The sequence below is a fragment of the Lithobates pipiens genome, unplaced genomic scaffold (genome assembly GCF_037356315.1).
Source record: "Lithobates pipiens isolate NorthernLeopardFrog02 unplaced genomic scaffold, aLitPip1_a1.2 Scaffold_8, whole genome shotgun sequence".
In the NCBI taxonomy this organism is placed as follows: Eukaryota; Metazoa; Chordata; class Amphibia; order Anura; family Ranidae; genus Lithobates; species Lithobates pipiens.
The window spans coordinates 471,111,836-471,137,084 of NW_027507903.1; the positions used below are offsets into that span (position 1 = coordinate 471,111,836).

The window sequence follows — 25,249 nt, forward strand, 5'->3', positions numbered from 1 at the left end:
CATTGATACATGTCCCCTGGGGCAAGACCTAGGTCCCCAAACACTTTTTAGGACAATAACTTAGATATACGCCTTTAAAATTAGCACTTTTTATTTTGAACTTTCGAATCCTATAGACTTTAACAGGGACTTTAACAGGGTTCTAAAGTTCACACGAAGTTTAGGTCTGTTCGCAGTTTCTGGTGCGAACCGAACCGGGGGGTGTTCGGCTCATCCTTAATCCTGAGTAAAAAGTGCCCTGTACACATATAACATTTGAGCAATTTTTACATGCATACAAGTGTACAACATTAATGAAGCCTTTTGGTTGCTAGGACACAGGTGACTATTGCTACCTAACATCTTCCTTTGCTAGGATGCAGGCAGCTATTGCTGCCTAATGTCCTCAGTTGCTGTAACGCAAGTAGCTATTACCACCTAGCATCTTCCTTTGCTAGAATGCTGGAAACTTTGCCACCTAGCATCCTTATTTGCTTCAGACACAGAAAGCAACATCCTTCAGTGCTAGGATGCAGTTAGCTATTGCCCCTTAGCATCCTGTATTGCTTGGGTGCTTGACTTTCTCTTGTACTCCAATAGATTTATTTGTGCTGTACAGTGTACACATGTAAATGTTAGCACGAACAATTAAAATATGACCCATACGCAGAACCTCAGATGCAGGTTTTTCAATTATTTATTTTTTATTTTTTTGCATATCTGAATACAGCACAAGTTTACTGGTCTTTACGCAACGATTTGCATGAGTCTATAGGAAACAATACAACTGGCTTCAGATAAGTTAAAGAAAAATACTGATGGAAATGTCACGTCTTTTGCCATGTGCATAAGCCCCTAAGCTGAAGGTTCAATTGGACTTTACTATTTCTTCATAGCTGATCTCCTCCTTGCCACTTGTTAGTTTTGTGTCCTTTTTATGCATTTTCTCCACTTCTCTGATATTTTTTTCTTGTGAGCTAGTGTTCAAAACTGAACTGAATATTCTAGATAAGAGTTCTTACTAATGCGTTGTACTAGGGCGGATCATGTCTGTCTCTCTCACCAGAGTCTATACTTTTTCTATAATACAAGAAAGTATCTTGCTTCCTCTAATTGCCAGTTCACACCAGAACGCGGTGTGAGAAAGGCATGTTCTGTGCACATTTCCCGCAGGTGAACATGCTGCCCTTGCGATCTGCATATGAGTACCAATATAATGTTAATGGCACCCCTGGCACAGATGACAGACGCAGTGCGTTTGTGAGCACCAAATCACATGGTACCACATTACCATGCGATTTGGTGCATAAGGTTTTGAAAAAGCAGCTCTTGCGCTACTTTTTCCATGGTCCAGTGCACTTTTTCAAGTGAATAGGTTGTCAAAACACACTGCGCAGTAATTACATGGGAACATGCACATTCTCGTGCGATCCGACTGTGAACCAGCCCCAGAAGCTACTGATTGGTGCTAAGTGCAGAGTCCTGAGTTTATGCTCTACCATAACACCCAGACCCTTCTCCATCATTTACTTTCCCAGATGTATGATATCTCTATACGATTATCTTATAAATGTGCATATTTCATAAAATCTATACACATTTGTAACACGACTCATCAACAAAGATCATGTGTGTAATGTGTAATTTCTTGTGATGTGTTCCTCAGGCCGCAGATAATTTCCTGTATTCCTGTGCTGGCTGGTGTGTCGCCACCTTCATCCTGGGTATCTGTGACCGCCACAATGACAACATAATGCTGACAGGCACGGGACACATGTTCCACATCGATTTTGGGAAGATTTTGGGCAATGCACAGATGTTTGGGAAGGTAAAAAGGTGGGTATACAATTTGTACAATTTGTTGGGTGAGAGGAGTTCATGATTGGCGCAGACAATTATACAAATCTTACAATGGCTCAATGTGCTACTTATGAAGAGATGCTCACCACTGGCAACTTTGTATAATGGAGACTTTGTTAGCGTGGCTGCCCTCTGGCCAAACAGACGTAAAATATATACAACACACTGGTGGAAGATCCAACGTGGTTCCCTTTAAATACATAAAATATGTTTTTGTGATTAGGAGCAGTGCTTTCAGATGTTGTACTGCCGCTTGGCCTCCATGGTGGGTCGCCATATACTGGATAATGTCCAGAACATTCTGCAGTTTTTTTCACCTTACAGAAATTTCTCTGATAGTTTTTGGATGACATGTTATTATCATCACATCATGGGAAGATTGTCAGTGGTGGGGGGGGAACTTCCCATGGGACTGAGATGTGTTTTAATTTATTTTCCCATAAAAGGGAATAATGAGTTGCTTAGTGACACATTGTGTGGAAGACGTCACACACATACACACACACACATGCCAATCTTCCACATATCTTTTGCACACCACCCGCTGAGGAAGGGGATATGTAGGGTCAGGAAGTGTAAACTTTCCCAGGACTGAAATCTGATTCATGAGAGGAGTCCTCTGTCAGTCTTTTCCTGTGTGTGCGCTTGTCCCACAACAATCATAAGATCCAGCATCCATCGCTGTTGGAGGACAGATATTCTCAGCTTGAGATCAGATTACACTTTGCTTTATTACTCTTCACAAGGCAGTATGAAGGTATGTTAGACACCCCATGACCCCAAATCACTTCTAACCATGTTAAATTCAGAAGGCAGTCCTCTAATGCCCTGTACACACAGTCGGACTTTCCAACGGAAAATATGCGATCAGACTATGTTTTCGGAAATTCCGATCGTGTGTGGGCTCCATCTGACTTTTTCCGTCGGAATTTCCGACCCTCCGTTTGAGATCAGAATCTAAAATTTTCCGACAACAAAATCCGATTGTTTAAATTCTGATCATGTGTAGACAATCCCGACGCACAAAGTGCCACGCATGCTCAGAATAAATTACGAGACAAAAGCTATTGGCTACTGGTCTCTTTATAATCCCGTTGTACGTGTTTTACGTCGCCTCGTTCTGAACAATCGTATTTTCCGACAACTTTGTGCGACTGTGTGTATGCAAGACAAGTTTGGGCCAAAATCCGTCTGCAAAAATCCGACGGATTTTGACATCAGAATGTCCAAATGTGTGTACAGGGCATAAGTCACAGTTGCTTCAGTGTAACACCACACACCAACTAGCCTTTACATACAATGCTGTTGGAATCAGCAGTTGGGCAAGCCATAGATGATTTGATTTTCTTTCCTTCCACCACGGGTGGAAAGCAAGGAAATCATCTGATTCACCTATCAATCTCTTCTGCAGTGTATTCTGCCAGCAGGGAGCCTTCCTAGTTAACAGAACACAGTGATTACGAGTAGCGGGTATAGCCGGCAGCAGTAATCACATGTAAAAAATCAGACAGGCTGGTTGTACCCAAGTCAATCGATGAAGCGACTTGAGTACAACCATCCTGCCCATAGATGGATCAAATATCATCAAGTCGTGGCTGAACCACCCAAGATTCGATGAATCTGTGGTCGGCTTTACTCTCCTCCACAGGGAATAATGTGAAATGTTAAAGTTTTGCAGCTCTCAGCCATAGCAAAAATTAAACCACATGTTGCTAATGCTAGTTTATGGTGCTGTGCCTCAACCGTGTGCAATCCATGCAATTGCGGTGGGATGGTGCAACATTTACGGGGTTAAATCAGGTGGTGAGGAGGCAACATAACCCCTCTTTGTCTTCTGTCAAATGGCCTCTGAAGAGCATCGAATCATGCTTCAGAGGACATTGCATGTGTGAACGAGCCCTAATTTTGGATGAAGCAGAGAAGAATAGGTATCTGTAGGGGAGATTCCCGCTCTCTATTTGTCCTGGTGTCACCAGAATAGGAATAAAGAGGAAATCTTTTAATGGGCACAACTGTCTATGGGGTAGAGTTCTTCTCATTTCCTGTTTTTCATCTGGAACTGGAGATAAAGTGAAAATTCCCTGATAGGACAAAGGAATTGAAAAAGAACACTGCCAGGTATCTTATCTGTTCTGTTGATTCTGCCCATTTCATCATGAGGTTATTTCATCATATAATCCTGTCTCCACCTTCCCATTCTTTACGTTGCAGTACTTTTATCGGCTCTCTTCCCTGATAGATGGACATGTTTTTTTCTGACCTCTGAGTGTTGAAGTGGTAGAGATGTCCCCGGGGGTCACACGGGGTCCCGGCTTATTATGGTTGCTGTCACTTTTCATCAGCCGGTGAGGAAAACGTCTATTAGATGTTTAATTGGTAGACGTCAGGTATGATTAGTGTCAGGCAGAGAGATGGAGATAATGACACGGGGGAGCCATTAGGCCTTGTTCCTAGCCGCCGCGCCATATGTAGGTCAGAGAACAAGCTGTGCCTTCATCTCAGCAGCCGAGATACGACTTTCATGATTCAAATGACTGGACACAGTGGTTTATAGTGGAGCTCAGTCCTAGGATATGGGATAACAGGGAATGTCCCGACAACTTCTATTGTTGTAATCTGTGTGGTGATGGGGATTTTAATTATTAACATCATCATCCTCAAAGTTGTCAGCACTGACATGCTTTCAACAGAATTACACTCAAAACAGGAAATTCTTACATACACAGTTTTGAATATTATGACTTTGATCATTCTGAGTTTGATGGTTTAATATTGATACAGAAGGTTAATTAAACAAAATATTATAAATTAAACTCCTCAGGACAAAAATATGGGACCTACCATTGCTTTAGACCTGTTATCCTCATCTTCTTCCACTAGTCAGTAGGTCTCTGACCCAAAGCAAGCATGCACCTATCACTTATTCAGCTAATCATCTGTGTGCCTTCATTAAATGAGGATGAGCTCTGGAACAAATACACATTATTGGCCTGAGCTCCTGTTCTGCCCCATCAGGGCAAAATATTTTTATATTCTCTTTCTTATTCTTCAGCCTCATTCTAAAGCTAGCCATACATTATACCATTTTCTTATTCAATTTCCTTTAGATTTAACTTCAACTGTGTAGTGCAAGGGTCTGTCTGATTGCATACTAATTGAAAGTGTTTAGGTTTGACCTCATATTATATGGTTTTGGTAAAATTTACAAGAAAATTGTTTAATGTATGGCCAGCCTAAGTAACACTGATTTGATATTGTTGCTTATAAATGATGTAACATGAAGATAGAAGGTCCTGGCTAGTGTTGCCCAAACATGCTCATGCCCCATCCATTGTCAGTTTGGCCATACAGTACAAAAATTTGAAAAAATCCAAAGCTTGACTCTGAACACTTTTTGAAGATATCACGCTTACCCCTAATGTACAGTAGGTGGTCAGACACTATAGCTGGCTTCTGTGTTCTTCATCTTTAGCAGCCCCCTTTCCCATAAGGCAAGCGGGCCTACCAGTACTTGGATGCTCCCAGGACTTATACACATAGCTATAGTGCCTGGTCCCCATGCCAGGGCATGTGCAAACTGAGCAAGGCAAAGAGGTACTTTCAGTTAGCGGACAGGCAAGGTTTAGAATAGTCAGGGTCAATTTCTGAAGTCAAAAGGCAGGCATATTTCTATCTGTCATCCGGTCACCATCTGACTCAATCCTACACTCCTTAACTCATATCTTCAACCTCTCACTCTCTACTGGCATCTTCCCCAACACTCTAAAACATGCGCTAGTCACTCCCATACCAAAAAAGGCCTCAGACGCCACCAATCTTAACAACTTAAGACCCATCTCTTTACTCCCTTTTGCCTCCAAAATCCTTGAACCTTTAGTCTACCTCCGACTGAGCGACCACCTCATTGAGAATAACCTTCTTGATCCCATTCAGTCCAGATTTCGCCCACAGCACTCCACAGAAACTGCCTTCCTAAAACTCACAAAGGACTTACTAACAGCCAAAACCAACGGTCATTATTCCATACTCTTACTCTTGGACCTTTCTGCTGCCTTTGATACAATCGACCAACCCCTCCTCCTCAAAAAACTCAATTTGCTTGGTCTCCATGGCTGCACTTTCCTTTGGTTCGGATCTTATCTATCTCATCGCACCTTCAGTGTCACCTACAACTCCACTTCCTGTTCTCCAACTCCCCTTTCCGTTGGGGTCCCCCAAGGTTCTGTCCTTGGACCTCTACTATACTCGATCTACATGTCCTCCCTGGGTCAGTTGATAGCCTCCCATGGCTTTCACTACCCTTTATATGCCAATGACACCCAAATCTATTTCTCTGCCCCTCAGCTCACCCCATTATTCTCCTCATGCATCACTGATCTACTAACAGAGATATCAGCCTGGATGTCAAACCACTTCCTCAAACTTAATCTATCTAAAACCGAGCTCTTAATATTTCCTCCCCCACGTGCCCCTTCCCCTGACTTCTCTGTCAAGATTAATGGCATATCTATCAGTCTGTCCCCACATGCCAGGCTGCTAGGGGTAACCTTAGACTCTGAACTGTCCTTTCAGGCCCACATACAATCCCTGTCCAAATCATGTTGCCTTAGCCTCTGCAACATTTCCAGAATATGCCCCTTTTTAACTAATGACACACCAAGCTTCTAATTCACTCCCTGGTCATCTCTCGCCTCGACTACTGCAACTCCCACCTCATTGGATTGCCTTTACATAGACTATCTCCCCTTTAGTCCATAATGAATGCTGCTGCAAGACTCATCCATCTTACCAGCCATGCAGTGTCCTCCACCCCTCTCTGTCAATCCCTGCACTGGCTTCCACTCACCCAACAAATAAAATTCAAAGTACTAACCATAATTTACAAAGCCATCCATAACTCTGCCCCCAGCTACATCACTAACCTAGTCCCAAAATACCAACCAAGCTGCTCTTTGGTCCTCCCAAGACCTCCTGCTCTCTAGCTCCCTTGTCACCTCCTCCCATGCTCGCCTCCAGGATTTCTCCAGAGCTTCTCCCAACCTTTGGAACTCCCTACCCCAATCTGTCTGACTATCCCCTAATCGAGATCCTAGATAAACTCTCTTCATCAGGGGTATGAATAAATTGCATTAAACAGAAAACAGGAAATCTAAAAACAGAATAATACAAAACTTAGTATCTATATCAATAAAACAACAACTGAATAGTAATAGGTAAGAAGTTGCAGGATAAAGGAGAAAAAGGAGAGAAAGGGGCGCCTCTGGGTGCAGATTTTTTTAAAAGGTTTTATTTTCAGTGTAAAAAACATAAAATTTTGCACTCACATTTAGTAGGCAAAAAGTAAGCATTAAACACCAGGGGTCATCTGGTATATCTGATTTTTGGGACGTCAGCCAGTGGTCCGGTCCACATCTGTCATCTCATCGCGTTGTTCCTGTTCCTCTCACATGCTGTCCACTGCAGGTGTTTTGTATGAAGCAGCCGGCTTGTGGTGGACATGAGATGTGCGGTCTTCAAAACGAGGCTTGGGAGGCAGAGACGACCAGGGCGCGGGGCTGTGACGTCAGCGGGTATGCGACGCGTTTCTTGAGCGTGCGGGTCGAGATTGTCGGACGACCGTGCTCTTTCATCAGGCAGAATCAGAAAAAAATGCAGGGGACTCAGGATATAAATAGGGGCAGGCTAAGGACAGTGGGCGGGGCTGGAGGCGGACTAGGAGCAAGTGAAGGGGCATGGCTACGATCGAGTATGAGAAGGAAAACAATGAGTAATGAGGGGAGAGGGAAGTGGGATGAGTAATGAGGGGAGAGGGAAGTGGGAGAGAGAGGGAGCTGGAGCGGCTTAGTATAAGGAGGAAGTCAACGTCTATGGTGAAATCTTATGTACATATCGGTAAAGATATCTATGGGATAAAATCCTATTTGGAAAAAATCAAAGAATGGATGGAAGAATGAGTAAACAAAGGGGGATGGAAGGAAGATAAAAAATATATATTAAAAATGGGTAAAAAGGCTTAAAAAACTTAGAAAGGAAGGTAAAAGAGAGGAGCATAGATGGAGTGTGTAGATATAATTATATTGGAGATTGGACGTGCAGGACATATGTGTTATAAGAAGTTGCAGGAGAAGAGGGAAGAAAGGAGGGGACGGAAAAAAAAAAAAGGGGGAGGAGCATCACTCACCGCTATAATAAACAGAGTCAATGCACTGGATGATATAGGGGATATAAGATAGTAAACAAAGGAGCCCTCTATCCAAATACTGGTAAGTGGATCATGCACCAATAGGATCAGCAAACGTCACCGTAAGACAAAGTACTCACAAGGGACATCAATTAGTATAACCCTATAGGATAAGTAGAACACTGTAAGGAGAAGTGGTATATTTAGTACATTGCAAGTAAATATTGCAATATACTGATTGTACTGATATATATCTTTCGAATAGAGTTGTTTAAGTATCAATTTCATGGCAAAAAGTTGCATGTCTTTGAGGGCTTCAAATCTGTCCAAATTTTGATTTGGACAGAAACTCAGACCTCGAGCTAAAACCTGAATTTCAGTGGGGTCAAGAGTGTAAGAGGACAGGTTGACCACATTGAGATCCGGAGTATCATCCAAAGTGGGGGTGGGACCATGAAGCCCAACTCCACTGGCCACCTTTCATTGTGGATCAATAAGAGTGCTAGACCTGGTCAATCTGTCCGAAGTGTTGGTCACATTCGATTTGCCCCCCGAGGTAGGGCTTCTAATCGCCATCTGGGTTTTAAAGATGGGTGCCACTGTTTCATCCTTGGAGGGAGGGGCAACATGGTTGCCGTTTCGACCCCGAAGCATAGATTGAGTAAAATTTTTAGATGTCAGGGTCTCTGATAGTTCAGAAGTTGGTTTGAAAAAAGTTTGGACACCCCTGCCTTAATGCATTCCTTGCATTAAGGCAAAAAATTTCATTCTGTGCTGAGAGTGCGCTTCCCCCACAGTGACTGAGCTGTCACTGATAGCTGTTGGCCATTGCTTATGATCTTGAGCTCCCAATCATATGATTACTAATCACTGTGACAGCCAATCACCCTGCTCACAGGATTGGGAAGTCCACCTCCCTAAGTTAAGACCCTCTTAAAGGGCTGCTTCACAGCAGTGGCAAGAGGTTAATAAACGTAATTTTAAAAGTTATTAACTATGTGTTTGTGTATGATTAAGGCTACTTTTACACTGAGGCGCTCTACAGGCATTTTAGCACTAAAAATAGCACCTGTAAAGCGCCTCTCTTGTCACTCCAGTTTGAAAGCCAGAGGGCTTTCACACTGGAGTGGTGCGTTTGAGGGACAGTAAAAAAAAAGTCCTGCAAGCAGCATCTTTGAAGAGCTTTAGGAGCAGTGTCGCAAAGCGATTCGGCAGCAGAGCTACACGGGCGGTATTGACCCCTTCATCAACCGCTAGAGGGGGTTAAAAGCACCCCGATAGCGGCCGAAAAAAGCCGCTAAAACGTCGGTAAAGCATTGGCGCATTACCGCCGACGCCCCCACTGCTTCAGTGTGAAAGTGCCCTATAAGATTTTTAACTCAGTGTTTCCTTTTTTTTTTCTTTTTGTGGGAATGAGTAAGGGGTACTAATGTACCCCTGTATTAATTTCTCTTGGGAGTATCACCCTTATTGTAATAATACTGCACTTATTTTACTATTACCTCTAACTCCTTCTTGGGGTACGCAGAGGAGTAGAAGAGGTTCATGTCCCTCAACATTGGGATATGGTGCTGAGCAAGATACAAGGTAGCTGCACCCCAATGTTGATAGGCATGTGTTCTGGATCGGGAGGAGGAAGAGAGACCACACTCTTTGCCCTCAAATTACTTGGCAGCACAGTGGTGTAGTGGTTAGCACTAGCAGCAAAAGGGTTGCTGATTCAAATCCCAACCATGATGCTACCTGCCTGGAGTCTGCATGTTCTCCCTGTGCCTGTGTGGGTTTCCTCCGGATACTCCGGTTTCCTTCCACACTCCAAAGACATGCTGGTAGGTTAATTGGTTCCTGTCTAAAGTGGCCTTGGTATGTATGAATGTGAGTTAGGGACCTTAGATTGTAAGCTTCTTGAGGGCAGGGACTGATGTAAATGTACAATGTATGTTTAAAGCACTGCGTAAATTGACAGCGCTATATAAGTACCTGAAATAAAATAATAAGAAAAATTACTGGCCACCCAGGCTGCATGCCTAGATGAGGGTCAGGTTTAAAAATTAACGAGAACCCACAACTCTTCCCCCCCCCCCCCCCCCCCACACTTTTTTTTTTTTTTTTTACTTTGTGGATTTACATTTTGGTGTCATCTTGGTGACAACATATTGCTGGATTATAAACCAGACCTTAATTGGTTTATAATTTATCAATGTAAATAAACCCCCTGCAGCAAGTATAATTAATTGTGCATAATTATTGCTATGCACTGATTAACTCTCCATGCTATGTGGATTTTCTGTGCCAAATGCAGTGCACTCGATTCTCATACATATTTGGTTGTAGAATCTGTGATGTTCTGGACAAATTTTGTGTTTTTATGAAGAGCAGTCCTTGTCCTAGCTGGATGGAGAGAGTAGTCGTCACTAAAGCTACTGACTAAAGATGAGCCGAACACCCCCTGGTTCGGTTCACACCAGAACCTGCGAACAGACCTAAACTTCGTGTGAACTTTAGAACCCTATTAAAGTCTATGGGAATCGAACGTTCAAAATCAAAAGTGCTAATTTTAAAGGCTTATATGCAAGTTATTGTCCTAAAAAGTGTTTGGGGACCTGGGTCCTGCCCCAGGGGACATGTAGCAAAAAAAAAGTTTTAAAACTGCTTTTTTCAGGAGCAGTGATTTTAATATTGCTTAAAGTGAAACAATAAAAGTGTAATATTCCTTTAAGTTTCGTACCTGGGGGTGAGTATAGTTGTTTTCCGTGCTTAGAACTTTCCCTGCACAAAGTGTCATTTCTGCAAAAAAAGGAATTTAAAAGCATTCACAGCTATAATGAATTGTCGGCTCCCCGTAATACAGAGAACAAAAGTCATTTAAAGTCATTGATAAAAAGAAAAGCGTGGGTTTCCCCCAAATTCAATTACCAGGCCCTTCTGGTCTGATATGGATATTAAGGGGAACCCCACGTCAATTTTTTTTTTTTTTAAATGATGTGGGGTTCCCTCCAAATATCCATACCAGACCCTTCAGGTCTGGTACAGATTTTAAGGGGAACTCCACGCCAAATTAACAAAATAAAAATGGCGTGGAGTTCCCCCCAAAAATCCATACCAGACCCTTTATCCGAGCATGCAACCTGGCAGGCTACAGGAAAAGTGGGGGGATCAGAGAGCGCCCCCCCCCCCTCCTGAACCATCCCAGGCCACATGCCCTCAACATTGGGAGGATGCTTTGGGGGTCTTTGACCCTTTCAAAGCACCATGTCCCCATGGTGATGGGGACAAGGGCCTCATCCCCACAACCCTGGCCGGTGGTTGTGGGGGTCTGCGGGCGAGGGGCTTTTCGGAATCTGGAAGCTCCCTTTATCAAGGGGACCCCCAGATCCCGCCCCCCCCCCGTTTGAAATGGTAAGGGGGTACAAAAGTACCCCTACCATTTCACAAAGAAAGTGTAAAAAATTGTTAAAAAACACACACACCGTTGGGAAAGTCCTTTATTAAAAATAAAAAAGATTCCAGCGGTGGTAATCCACTCTTGCTATCCAGCGATGGGTGACCTCTTCTCCGGTGTCCAGCGATGGGTGATCTGATCTCTTCTCTGGGGTCCAGCGATGTGTGATCTCTCCCAATGGTACAGCGCAGTGCATCCATCCTGTCTCCCCCGGAGACACTGCTGAGGAAACCTGCGTTACATCAGAGGGGGGCAAGGTCACCTGTACATCACTGGGGAAGCCCGGCTTTCCCCTTGCGTCAGTGGGGGCGGGGTCAGGTGACGGGTGGCCCCGTCCTCCTCAGCTAAGACGTGTCAGGCTGCCAGGATTCCTGCAGTGTCTCCTGTGGAGACAGGATGGATGCGCTGCTCTGGACCATCGGGAGAGATCACCCATCGCTGGACCCCAGAGAAGAGATCAGATCACCCATCGCTGGACACCGGAGAAGAGTTTGGTATGGATATTTGGGAGCAACCCCGCGTATTTTTTTTTTTAAATTTGACGCGGGGTTCCCCTTAATATCCATTCAATGACTTTCAAAGACTGTTCTCTGTATTACGTGGAGCCGAGAATTCATTATAGCCGCGAATGCTTTTAAATGACTTTTTTTTCTGCAGAAATGACACTTTGTGCAGGGACAGTTCTAAGCATGGGAAACATGCACCCCTTTACAGGCATACTATACACACCCCCTAGGTACGAAATATAAAGGAATATTACACTTTTATTGTTTCACTTTAAGCATTATTAAAATCACTGCTGCCGAAAAAACTGTTTTTTTTTTTTGCATTGATACATGTCCCCTGGGGCAGAACCCAGGTTCTCAAACACTTTTTATGACAATAACTTGCATATAAGCTTTTAAAATTAGCACTTTAGATTTCGCCTATAGACTTTTACATGGTGTTCCGTGGCTTTTCGAATTTGCCACTAACACCCCAAATTGTTTGCTGTTCAGCGAACAGGCAATGTTCGAGTCGAAAATGAGTTCTACTCAAACTCAAAACTAATCCCTACTCAACCTGCAATGGGGATGCTGTAGAGGTCAATAGCTCTGATATAAGGATGGCCTCAGTTTCCAGTGAGCTGGTTGATTGTGTGCTGGACACCAGGTGGCATCCTGGGCTGTTTGATCTTCTTAGGTCACTGCACCTTGCAACATCTAATAACCCTAAACTGATATAACAAATGGTATACTGTGCAGACCTCAGCTTGGAATTCTGGTTACATCACTAGAGCTAAGTTGAGAGATTTATTCTGTGTGATGCAGTTTTTTTGGCTTATTCTTTGCAGAGACCGGGCACCGTTCATCTTCACCAGTGAGATGGAAAACTTCATCACAGAGGGAGGGAAGAACTCGCAGCGTGCTCAGGAGTTTGTGGATCTCTGCTGCTGTGCATACAACATCATCCGAAGACACAGCACCTTACTAATCACTACCCTGGAGCTGGTGAGCCATCTGCACAATGTGCAATGTATTCTACAATACAAATTGTCAGTTAACACACCTCCTTTTCCGGCTTAGCCCACACTTGAAGGTATTCCTAAACTGATATTGAGCACCCCCTCCTTCGACTCAGACTTTATCTTGAGATAAAGTGAATGTGTGCATCTGTGCGGTCAGACAGTCGGCCTCCAGTCAGCTCAGACATAGCTCATCCTTCCCCTGCTACTGCTAGATTTTGTAACTTGTGTTTACAGAGTTCAGTAGTCCACATTTAGATTACGAAGATAGCTGATTGAGTTAGAGGACAGATATAACCCTACTGACTTCCTCCTGCTGCTACTGTAGTCTGTCTATAGAAAACCAAGCCCCCCCCCCAAGCAGAAAGTACTGCTGCTAATGACTTCCTGGCCTTTTGTGCCTTCTAGATGCTGCAGGCTGGTCTTGATGAGTTATCTGGCATCCATGATCTGAAGTATGTCCATGACAACCTGCGGCCATATGACTCTGATCTACAAGCAACAAATTATTTTACAAGGTAAGGATCTACTTCATCCATACATACAAAATAAAGAGATCTAAATGGTGGCTAACAAGTTATGACCCAGGCATTTCTGTGAGTGTAAGAACACAAGATCCGGGTATGTGGTGATGGGACCCAGGATCCAGGTATGTGTTTATGGGATCCAGGAATATAGTGATGGGTCCTAATATCCATTTATGTGATGGTGGGACCTGGGATCCAAGTATTTGGTGATGAGACTTGGGATCCATGTATGTGGAGATGGGGGCCTGGCATATATGTATGTGATGATGGGACCCAAGATCCAGGTATGTGGTGATGGGACCTGAGATCCTGATATGTGGTCATGGAACCTAGCATCTGGTTAGGTGGTGATGAGACCTGTTATCCAGGTATGTGGCTATGGGATCCAGGTATGCGGTGATGGGATCTGGGATCCAGGTATGCGGTGATAGGATCTGGGATCCAGGTATGTGGTGGTGGGGTTCAGGTATATGGTGATGGGGCCTGGGATATCAGTATTTAATGATGGGATCCAGGTAAGTTGTGACAGGATTATGAGGTACAGGTATGTAGTGATAGTACCTGAGATCCAGGTATGTGACCTGGGATCCAGGTATATGGTGGTGAGACCTAGGATTCAGGTATCTGGTGATGGGATCCAGGTATGTGGTGATGGTACTTGGGATCCAAGTATGCAGTCATAAGACCTGGAATCCAGGTATGTGGGTATGAGACATGGGATCCAGGTATGTGGGGATAGAACCTGGGATCTAGGTATGTGGTGATGGGGTCTGGGATACCAGTATATGATGACTGAATCTAGGTATAAGATAATGGAACTTGGGATCCAGGTATGGAGTGATGAGATTCGGGATCCAGGCATGCAGTGATGGAATCTAGGATACAGGTTATTGAATAATTATAGATTTTTATCAAGACATTTTCATGATTCCTAATATGGCTTCAGAAATAAAACCCTTAACAGCTGATAGCTTTCCTATTGTATTTATTACAAGTGAAATGTGATTCATTTTCCACAAGGTCCAACCATTGTGAAAAAATTGCACATAGCACAGCTAAAGCCTTAATCCAATTAAAAATCATCTTTTGTTAGTCTGCCAGTCCTTGATTGGTTTTCAGGAGTTGCAGCTAATGGCAGTAATTGCTGATAATCTGTAGGCTGACGATGATACATAGCTCTAACTTGGAAGTGATTATTAAAAGATTCCTGTAATTGTGAAATATTTTCTCTGTTCCTCCAGCAAGATTACAGAGAGTCTGCAGTGTGTTTCTGTGAAGTTAAATTTCTTGATCCATGCTTTCGCAAACATGACCCCAGGGGACGCTGCAAAACTAGCCGGACAGGCAACGCCATCTCTGTCAAAATTTGTCCGGAAAACAGCTGTGAAGGGCTTAAAGAAGATCTATAAAATGGTGAGAACTTCATGTGACCCCCCCCCCCTCCCGCCTGAACCCCCCTAGGAGCATGAGAACATATCAGGGGACCAAGACTAAGAAATTATCACCAACATTCTGGCACAATTCTGACCTAAGCGCTGTCAGCATTGTGATTCTATGTTCTCTCTGTTTTTGTATGAGTTTCCACCCACAATCCAAAAAAAAAAATTGTGAAATGTGGTCTGACTTTATTGTGTGTGTATATATACTCAGCTTGGGACAATGGGGCCTGAACTCATTGTTATAATTACATTTTATATCTGATATACCTTCTATCCCTGAAGAAGGAAACCCTTTTTCCAAAATGCGTCGAAATCTGGCTGATGATTTTACGCAGACTGACCAAACTGTATGATTGTTGCCAGTTTTTTCAGTGTACCTCAGTCTAGGGTATCTGTACTCCTGTATTGTATAATATTGTACTTTTATGTCACTTCTTGTGAAATGATGGTATTATTTTATTGACCTATTGGTCTTTTTATGATGTTTGCAATAAAGATTGGCACCCGCCTTTTATGGAGGAACTGGAGATTTTTATTATTATACAGGATTTACGGTATATAGCACTAACGGTTTGTGCAGCTTTGTACAAAATTAAGGCAGACAGTACAGTTACAATACAATTTAATACAGAAGGAATCAGAAGGCCCTGCTTACAAGCTTACAACCAAAAAGTGAAGAAAAAGGTAAAAACTGTGGAGGGGTGAGCTGATTGAGAAAACAAAAGTTCATTTGTTAGGTAGAGGCAGGATAGGCTTCTCTAAAGAGATGGGTTTTCAGGGATTGCCTAAAGGTGAATAAAGTGAGAGATGGTCAGACGGATTGGGGTACGGAGTTCCAGAGGATGGTGGTAAGGCGCTCTGGAGAAGTCCTGGAGGCAAGCATGGAAGGAGGTAACAGATGTGATAGAGAGCAGGAGGTCTTGGGAGGAACGACGAGAACGAATTGATTGGTATTTTGAGACTAGGTTTGTGATATAGCTGGGGACAAAGTTGTGGATGGCTTTGTAAGAAGTTGTTAGTCCTTTGAATTTCATTTGTTGGGTGAACAGTAGACATATGCAGAGTAAAATATTTTGTTTCGGAATTTCGTTTTCGTCCGAAAACGTAATTTATTTAGTTACTCCCGAAATTCGTTTTTATTTAGTTTTTCGTTCAAAAATTGCATTCGTCCGAAAATCCACATGAATTACGGTCGAATCTGTCTTTGAAGGCTTATGGTGTCTGTCGAATGTATAAAGAAGATTCGACGGAGCTAGTATATATATAGCATACTTTAGAACCCTATTAAAGTCTATGGGACTCCAACGTTCAAAATCTAAAGTGCTAATTTTGAAGACTAATTTGCAAGTTACTGTCCTAAAAAGTGTTTGGGGACCCGGGTCCTGCCCCAGGGGACATGTATCAATGCAAAAAAAAGTTTTAAAAACTGCAGTTTTTTTGGGAGCAGTGATTTTAATAATGATTAAAGTGAAACAATAAAAGTGTAATATTCCTTTAAATTTCGTAGGGGGGGGGGGGGTGTCTATAGTATGCCTGTGAAGGGGCGCATGTTTCTGGTGCTTAGAACTGTCCCTGCACAAAGTGTCATTTATGCAGGAAAAAAAGTCCTTTAAAATCACTCGCAGCTATTATGAATTGTCGGCTCCGTAATACAGAGAACACTCATTGAAAGTCATTGATAAAAAAATAAATAAATACATTTAAAAAAAAGCGTGGGGGTCCCCCAAATTCAAATACCAGGCCCTTCAGGTCTGGTATGGATATTAAGGGGAACCCTGCCTCAAATTTAAGAAAAAATTTGACGTGGGGTTCCCCCTAAATATCCATAACCAGACCCTTTATCTGAGCACGCAACCTGGAAGGCCGCAGGAAAAGAGGGGGGGACGAGAGAGCGGCCCCCCCCTCCCTCCTGAACCGTACCAGGCCACATGCCCTCAACATTGGGAGGATGCTTTGGGGGTCTGTGACCCCTCAAAGCACATTGTCCCCATGTTGATGAGGACAAGGGCCTCATCCCCACAACCGTGGCCGGTGGTTGTGGAGGTCTGCGGGTGGGGGGCTTATCAGAATCTGGAAGCCCCCTTTAACAAGGGGACCCCCAGATCCCGCCCCCCCCCTTGTTTGAAATGGTAAGGGGGTGCAAAAGTACCCCTACCATTTCACAAAGAAAGTGTAAAAAATAGTTAAATAAGACAAACACACTTTTGAAAAATTCCTTTTATTAAAAATAAAAAAAATAAAAAAAAGATTCCAGCAGTGGTAATCCATTCTTGCTATCCAGCGACGGACGGTCATCTCTCCAGAGATGGCTCATCTCATCCAGCGCAGCGAATCCATCCTTCTTCTGTCTCCACGGAGGAGACACTTCAGGGATTCCGGCGGCCTGACGTTTCTTATATACGGAGGGCGGGGCCACCCATCACCTGACCCCGCCCCCCTCTGACGCAAGGGGAAACCCGGGGTTCCCTGTGATGTATGGGTGACCCCACCCCCCTCTGATGTAACGGAAACCTGCCTGTGTTACATCAGAGGGGTGCGGGGTCACCCATACGTCACAGGGAACCCCGGGTTTCCCCTTGCGTCAGAGGGGGGCGGGGTCAGGTGACGGGTGGCCCCGCCCTCCGTATATAAGAAACGTCAGGCCGCCAGAATCCTTGCAGTGTCTCCTCCGCGGAGACAGAAGAAGGATGTATTCGCTGCGCTGGATGAGATGAGCCATCGCTGGAGAGATGACCGTCCGTCGCTGGATAGCAAGAGTGGATTACCACTGCTGGAATTTTTTTTTTTTTTTTTTTTTTTTTTTAAATAAAGGAATTTTTCAAAAGTGTGTTTGTCTTATTTAACTATTTTTTACACTTTCTTTGTGAAATGGTAGGGGTACTTTTGTACCCCCTTACCATTTCAAACAGGGGGGGGCCGGGATCTGGGGGTCCCCTTGTTAAAGGGGGCTTCCAGATTCTGATAAGCCCCCCGCCTGCAGACCTCCACAACCACCGGCCACGGTTGTGGGGATGAGGCCCTTGTCCTCATCAACATGGGGACAAGGTGCTTTGGGAGGATGCTTTGGGGGTCTGTGCCCCCTCAATGTTGAGGGCATGTGGCCTGGTACGGTTCAGGAGGGAGGGGGGGCCGCTCTCTCGTCCCCCCCTCTTTTCCTGCGGCCTGCCAGGTTGCGTGCTCGGATAAAGGGTCTGGTATGGATTTTTAGGGGGACCCCCACGTCAATTTTTTTTTAAATTTGACGCGGGGTTCCCCTTAATATCCATACCAGACCTGAAGGGTCTGGTTATGGATATTTAGGGGGAACTCCACGTCAATTTTTTTCTTAAATTTGAGGCAGGGTTCCCCTTAATATCCATACCAGACCTGAAGGGCCTGGTAATTGAATTTGGGGGACCCCCACGCTTTTTATTTATTTATTTTTTGATCAATGACTTTCAATGAGTGTTCTCTTTATTACGGGAGCCGACAATTCATAATAGCTGCGAGTGATTTTAAAGGACTTTTTTTCCTGCATAAATGACACTTTGTGCAGGGACAGTTCTAAGCACCAGAAACATGCGCCTCTTCACAGGCATACTATAGACAGTCACCCCCCCCCCCCCCCCCACGAAATTTAAAGGAATATTACACTTTTATTGTTTCACTTTAATCATTATTAAAATCACTGCTCCCGAAAAAACGGACGTTTTTAAAACTTTTTTTGCATTGATACATGTCCCCTGGGGCAGGACCCGGGTCCCCAAACACTTTTTAGGACAGTAACTTGCAGAATCTTTTCTCTCTGTCAAATCTTTTTTCTCTATATAATCTTGGACTAATAGAGGTAAGGTTAGGCACATTCGACCACAGGTTCTATAGACTGATTTTTATTGTCAGAGTCATGTCGAATCTCCTATTCTATATCGAACTGTTGTAACAATGAAAATGAAAATAAAGCATTTATTTATGTTGGATCTTTCGTTTTTCGGATTTTGTGCTTTCGTTATCGTTTGTCAAAACGAAAACGAAAATAGCTTAAATTCGGACGAAAATGCATTCGGACGAAAATGAATGCACATGTCTAGTGAACAGAAGCCAATAGAGGGATTGACAGAGAGGGATAGCAGTCACTTAACAGTTAGTAAGGTGAATAATTCTGGCAGCAGCATTCATGGTGGACTGAAGGGGTGATAGCTTATGTAGAGGTAAGCTAATGAGGAGGGAGTTGCAGTAGTCCAGGTGAGAGATAACCACAGAGTTAATTAAAAGCTTTGTGGTGTCATTGCTTAAGAAGGAACATATTTTCGATATGCTGCAGAGTTTAAGGTGGCAAGATTAGGACAAGGATTTAATGTGAGGCCAAAAGGAGAGTTCAGAGACCAGGATTACACCTAACACCCTGGCATGTAGAGACAGACTAAAAGTTGCCATTCATTTCGACAGAGTAGTTAGGCGAAGGGGCACGTGGGTGAAGAAATATTAGGAGCTCAGTTTTGGATAGACTGATATTGACAAAGTGGTGTGACATCCATACTATGTCTGTTAGTAAATTAGTGATGTGTGAGGAGACTGAAGGTGTAAGCTGAGGGTTACAAAGATAGGCTTGGGTGTCGTCAGCATGGATATGCTGTTGGAAGCCACAAGAGGTTATCTGCTGACACAAGGAGGAGGTGTAGATCGAGAATAAATGAGATCCAAGGACAGAACCTTTAGGGGTGCAGATGGAAAAGGGAAGAGGAGCGGAGCAGTTAGAATTGTAATTGACACCGAAGGTGCAGTGAAATGGGTAAGATAACAACCAATAAAGAGTACAATCAGGAAGACCGAGGGATTGGAGCATTTTGAGGAGTGGTTTTTCAGCTGTATCAAAAGCAGTAGAGAGGTCCAATAAGAGTGCAGAATAGTGACCATTGGCTTTAGCCATTAGTAAGTCGTTTGTGAGTTTTAGGAGAGCATTTTCTGTGGAGTGTTATGTGTGAAATCCAGACTGAATGGGGTCAAGAAGTTTATGCAAAGTAAGGGTCAGGCAGTTGTAGACTAGGCATTCAAAGAGTTTGGATGGAAAAGGGAGCAAGGAAATAGGACTAAAGACACATGGTACGATTGTTGGCAAGGGATTGTCTGTTGACAGACTGTTGTCCTAAAATCTTACCGTTAGTATGCTCCTTTTGACAATTGTTGTCCAACTTTCCGCCAACAAATGTTGGATGACAGGCTAGTAAAGAGGCTAGTAAATTTTTGGCGGACAACGGTTTGATGTCAGATTTTCATATGATCAGTGCACAAATCTGTCACACAAAAGTCAAAAGTACAAACATGCTCGGAATCAATGTTCACCAAGCACAAAGTTAGCACAAGGGGCCCAAAGGGTGGCACTCAAGAGCTAAAATTCTTCGTAGTACCTCACTACGTTCGTGTTGTCAACTGACAATTTATGTAACATTAGTATGCAAGACAATATCCTGGCACATGTCCTTATGACAAAAATCAGACGCTCAGTTGGCCAACAATCAATCATACCGTGTGTACGAGGCTTAAGACCCCATATACACTATACAACTTTTGTTTGATTTCCTTTAGATTTACCTTCAACTATGTAGTCCAAGGGCCTGCCTGATTGCATACACATTAAAAATGTTTAGGTTTGACCTCAAATTAAGTGGTTTTGTTAAATCTAAATGAAAACAATCTAAATAAAGTTGTATTGTATATATCCAGCTTTAGATTGGCAGGGCTTTCTAAGTATGGGAGTGACCAGAATTTATTTTAGAGGATTGGGGAAGACATCAGCAGAGGGGGGAGAGATTGAGGCTGTCAGAGCATGGGAGAGGTGGTGACTGTAGCATTTGTGAGGGAATGGGGTTCAGGGGCAGGTAGTTAGGTAGACATTAACAAAAAATGTAGTGACCTCCTGTATAGTACCATTGTTAAACGAGGGAAGTATTGAGTGTGCAGTAGGGGTGCGCATCTTCACTTACCTCACGATTCGATTCGATTACGATTATCATGTCCACGATTCTATTCGATTCCGCGATGCATCACGATGCATGACGATTAATACCCAAGTGCCCATTGTTTTCAACTTTTCATCAAAAAATAAATGCAAGCAGTCAGAAATTGAAGAAATATATTTATTTGTATCTGCTATTTAAACAAATTACACCAAGCTCCCTGCTTATAGCAAAGTCTGAACATGAACAACATGAACAGTGCAACAGACAACAGTATTTATTTAAAAGAGTACTGTGACATCAAAACCTGTTGTGTAGTACAGTGCTGGCCTGGTAAAGTAGTTTACATTTTAATATTTGTTATGCAGAAGTAAACTACTTGTAACAGTAACACTACCACCTACATCTATAAAACAGAGCACTTCCACTTCCTGACTGAGTGGCAAACACAGTGAACCTATAACACAGTCACACAGTGTGTTGCAGAATTTCCTGGTTCACCGTGATGATTGTTTGCCAATGTCACCCCCACCACTGCCCAGTGAGTCAACAGCACAGATCACCTAGATCAGCGTTATAAGCTCTCAGAGTTGTGTCACCCAATCACTTTACAGAAAACGTTACCAGCCAGCACTCTACCACGATATACCTGGCTGTAACTGAAGCCAACCCAAGCCACCATTAGAGGAAGCTGGAAAATCCTTGACATAATAAATTAAAGCTTAAAACCTTGATCTAAACTGTTATGGGATCAGAAATACACACGTCAGAATCAGAATCATGAAAGGGTGGGCCACAGTCGGGTAGGTAATGGGCATTGGCACAGCCACTCATTGTCATCAGGTCAGTGAGTGTGTGGTTTCTCTCTTGTGTGTGTATTTGTGTGATCCAATAAAGATTAAATTTACTCAAGGTTTTAAGGTTCAGTTTATTCTCTCAAGGATTTGCCTTCCTCTGGTGGCTTGGCAGGCGTCAGTTGTCTGGAATTAAATATAATTTTAGAATTTATTTAGCTAAGGGTTAAGTTGAACTTGACCCCCCCAAAAATTTACATTTGACAATCATCATACAGTTTATTTATACACACATCAAGTGTGAAAATGTAATGGACACATTTTTTGAAGATTGTGTCTGACACAATCTTCAAAAATAAACCATTCTCTCCATCTTCCCACAGTGCTAGAAAAGCTTGTTGACTGACACTCGAGTCGTCATTCAGTAAAAAATACCTGCACTCTACCACGATACACCTGTAACTGAAGCCAAGCCACACCACCATTAGAGGAAGCCCAAAAATGCTTGACAGAATAAATTATCAATTGAAGCTTAAAACCTTGAGTTAAACCGTTATGGGATCAGAAATACACACAATACCACAAAGAAAAAACACACACGTCAGACGGTGTGTGATTGTTCTTTTGTGTGTATTGGTGTGATCCAATAGAGATTTACTCCAGGTTTTAAGATTCAATTTATTCTTTCAAGGATTTGCCTTCCTATGTTGCCTTGGCGGGTGTCAGTTGTCTGCAATTAAATATAGAATTGGTTGAAGGTTAAACCCCTAAAACAGACAGACAGTCACAGAGCATAACAGACACACTGTGACAAACATGCCATTAGTTAGGTACACGACGCAAAACTAAAAATTCAAAATGGAGTTGGACACACAATAATAGTAGAAATAGAATAGAACTAGAAAACCATTCTCCATCTCCTCCAGGGCTAGAAAAGTTCTAACAAATAATATATATCATATAATACTCCAGGTTGAGGTTCACTGTGATCACTGATCATCATTGTTTGTTTGCAATTGCCAGTGCCACTGCCACAGCCACCTTGCCAGCAGGTCAGCTGCCAGCCTGCCACCACCAGTGAGTCTGAGTCAACAACAGTGTGCCTGCGTTGACGTTGACAGCGCACTAGACTAGAGTGGCATAACTGTCGTTATAAGGTCTTCTTGACAATAACATACGGATTGGGAATAGATTAGGGAGAGGGGGAAAAGGGGGAAAGGTGGGAAAGGGGAAAAAGGGGAAAAGGGAAGGAGGGAAAGAAAGACAGAAAGAGAAAGACAGGGAGGGGGAGGGAGAGAGGGAGAGAGAGAGAGAGGGGGGAAGGGGAAAAGGGGAAGGGGAATAGGGGAAGGGAAAAGGGGAAGGGAATAGGGGAAGCGGGAAGGGAAAGGGAAAGAGGGCCTTTTAATGAAAATCTGCAAAAAACAAGTCATTATTTCAATGGCAGACAGTGCTATAAACAAACAAATATATACAATTAACACCGCTGGTGTGGCAGACTGACAGTGGGCAGGGCAGGGGCACTGGCAGGCAGATGCGTAACAACAGTACAGCATCACTTACTGGATGTGACTAACATCACTAAGTAAAAAATGACAGAAAAAACAAAAATGGATCACTGCAAGGCGCACGCAATGCTGCTTAGCATTTAGGAATGTGTAGATTTTTCTGTAAGAACACTAGCTGATCCACATGCTCTGGTTTGAGGGTGCTTCTTTTTGCAGTTACCACATCTCCTGCAGTGGAAAAAACACTCTCTGCAGACATGCTTGTGCCTGGAATACACAAGTATTGCTTTGACAGCTGAGAAAGGAGGGGAAATGTGACCTCATGCTCACGCCACCAGTTCAAAGGGTCCTCGTGAGAGGCAGAGGTGGGGCTTTACAATATTTTTCCATTTCCTCTTCAGCCTTGGCATAGGGGGTTTTGGGTTCTATTGTACCTTGAGTGTCAGTGAAAGACTGTCCGAGCAAAGTCATGAGCAGCGATCTCTTTCTTTTGGGAGGAGATGGAGAATGGTTGTCCTCGATGGGTGAACTTTCTTCTTCTTCCAGAGTTTCTTTTCTTCTAGGCACTGCAACTTCATCCTCCTCATGTGTCCTAGATGTAATCTGTGTTTGAACAAAAAAGAATAGAAAAAAATAAATAAAACACATTATCAATTGCCTATGATTCTGATGGGGTGATGAAAAAGCGCAGGAAACGGACGGTGCAGTTCCCGCACCACATCAGATTCAGAAGCATTGGCTTTCAAGTTACCTCCAAGGATGCAGCCTCCTCACATGGGCGTCTGCAGAACTTTTTTCAGGGGGGGCATCATTTTAGTGTCACCCATGCACCGCCCCTTTTCGACAATGTCATGATCACATTATCATGGTCAGAGACTGCAGACATAGTACAGTCCCTAGGATAAGTAATGGATAATGGCCAACAGTCCCTCTTACCAGACCCAACAAAACTACAGCAGTGATCCCTCCGGCTGGATGATCTCTCACTCTGGGTTCCCCTGGGGCGACTCTGGTCAGTAGTGTAGCATGTCTGTACCTTGGTAGTGGCTCATTTTTTCACTCTGGTGGCAATGGGCAGCGTTTTTCTCTTTGGTGGAACTGGGCAGTGTGTCTCTCGGGCAGGAAGCTGAGCGGGGAACCTGGTGAGAGCCGCCGTCTCTTGTCCCTGACAGGAGAAAGGGGGGGGGGGGGGGCGAGTGGGGGAAACATTTGATAGCCCGCAGCACGCCTTTCTCTTGTCACAGTGACGCTGAGTTCTCTGCTGAACTGAGCAAGGAAAAGAGCCCGAAGTCACACTACACTGATGGGGGGCTTGACAGCATCTTTATGGTGTTACCCCACTGGTGGATGGCACCCCGATAGCGATGCAACTGTGCTGAATTTAAGATCTGATCCCTGATTCCAGGGGGGGGGGCACTTGACCCCCTTGCCCCTACCTGCGGACGCCCATGCCTCCTCAGACACTCCTTTGTATATTTCCAATCTCTCCTCCTCTGTGAGGATAAAAGGCAGTCCCTTAAAGCGAGGATCCAGTGCAGAGGCTGTATGAAGGATCTTCTTCTCTGCCTCACTGTTGTACCTCTTCTGGAGATCTGTTCTGATGGCATTCTATATATCATGGATCATGGGTGTGTCTCCCATAGTGTATGTCATGCTCTGCAGGAGTTGTGCATTTAGAGGGGCAATGAGAGAAACTGTTGGATTGCGCTCTTCTGACATCAGCATGGTTGCATCCTTCATTGGCTTTAATGCACTCACAGCGTCCTCTGCATTTGACACATCTGTTTCCTGGAGAGTGCAGAGATCGGACTCTCCTTTTCTGACTTCTGGAGACAGCAAGGTGGCACAGACTGCAGGTTGTTGTTCTAAGAACCTCTTGACCATGTCGTATGCACTGTTCCATCTTGTTGGCACATCAGTTATCAGCTTATGATTCTTCAGGCCAAGACATTTCTGTTTCTCTTTTAGACAGTGGCTTGCTCTAGTGCTGCGGTGAAAGAATGTGGATATCCGTCGCACTCTGCCAAGAAGCCTGGAGAGTGTGGCCACTTTCAGCGCTCGCTGGGATGCAAGGTTTAGTGT

General features: G+C 43.7%; 1 protein-coding gene across 4 annotated transcripts in view; it reads left to right on the plus strand.

Annotated features, from left to right (window-relative positions):
• Positions 1-25,249, plus strand: part of PIK3C2G (phosphatidylinositol-4-phosphate 3-kinase catalytic subunit type 2 gamma) — a 182,884-nt gene that overhangs the window by 120,938 nt on the left and 36,697 nt on the right. For all 4 annotated transcript variants that reach the window (XM_077468636.1, XM_077468635.1, XM_077468634.1 and 1 more), the window contains 4 exons: positions 1,646-1,815; positions 12,796-12,952; positions 13,375-13,484; positions 14,735-14,906. In XM_077468636.1, coding sequence (XP_077324762.1) covers positions 1,646-1,815; positions 12,796-12,952; positions 13,375-13,484; positions 14,735-14,906 — 609 coding nt within the window. The remainder of the gene's footprint in view (positions 1-1,645; positions 1,816-12,795; positions 12,953-13,374; positions 13,485-14,734; positions 14,907-25,249) is intronic.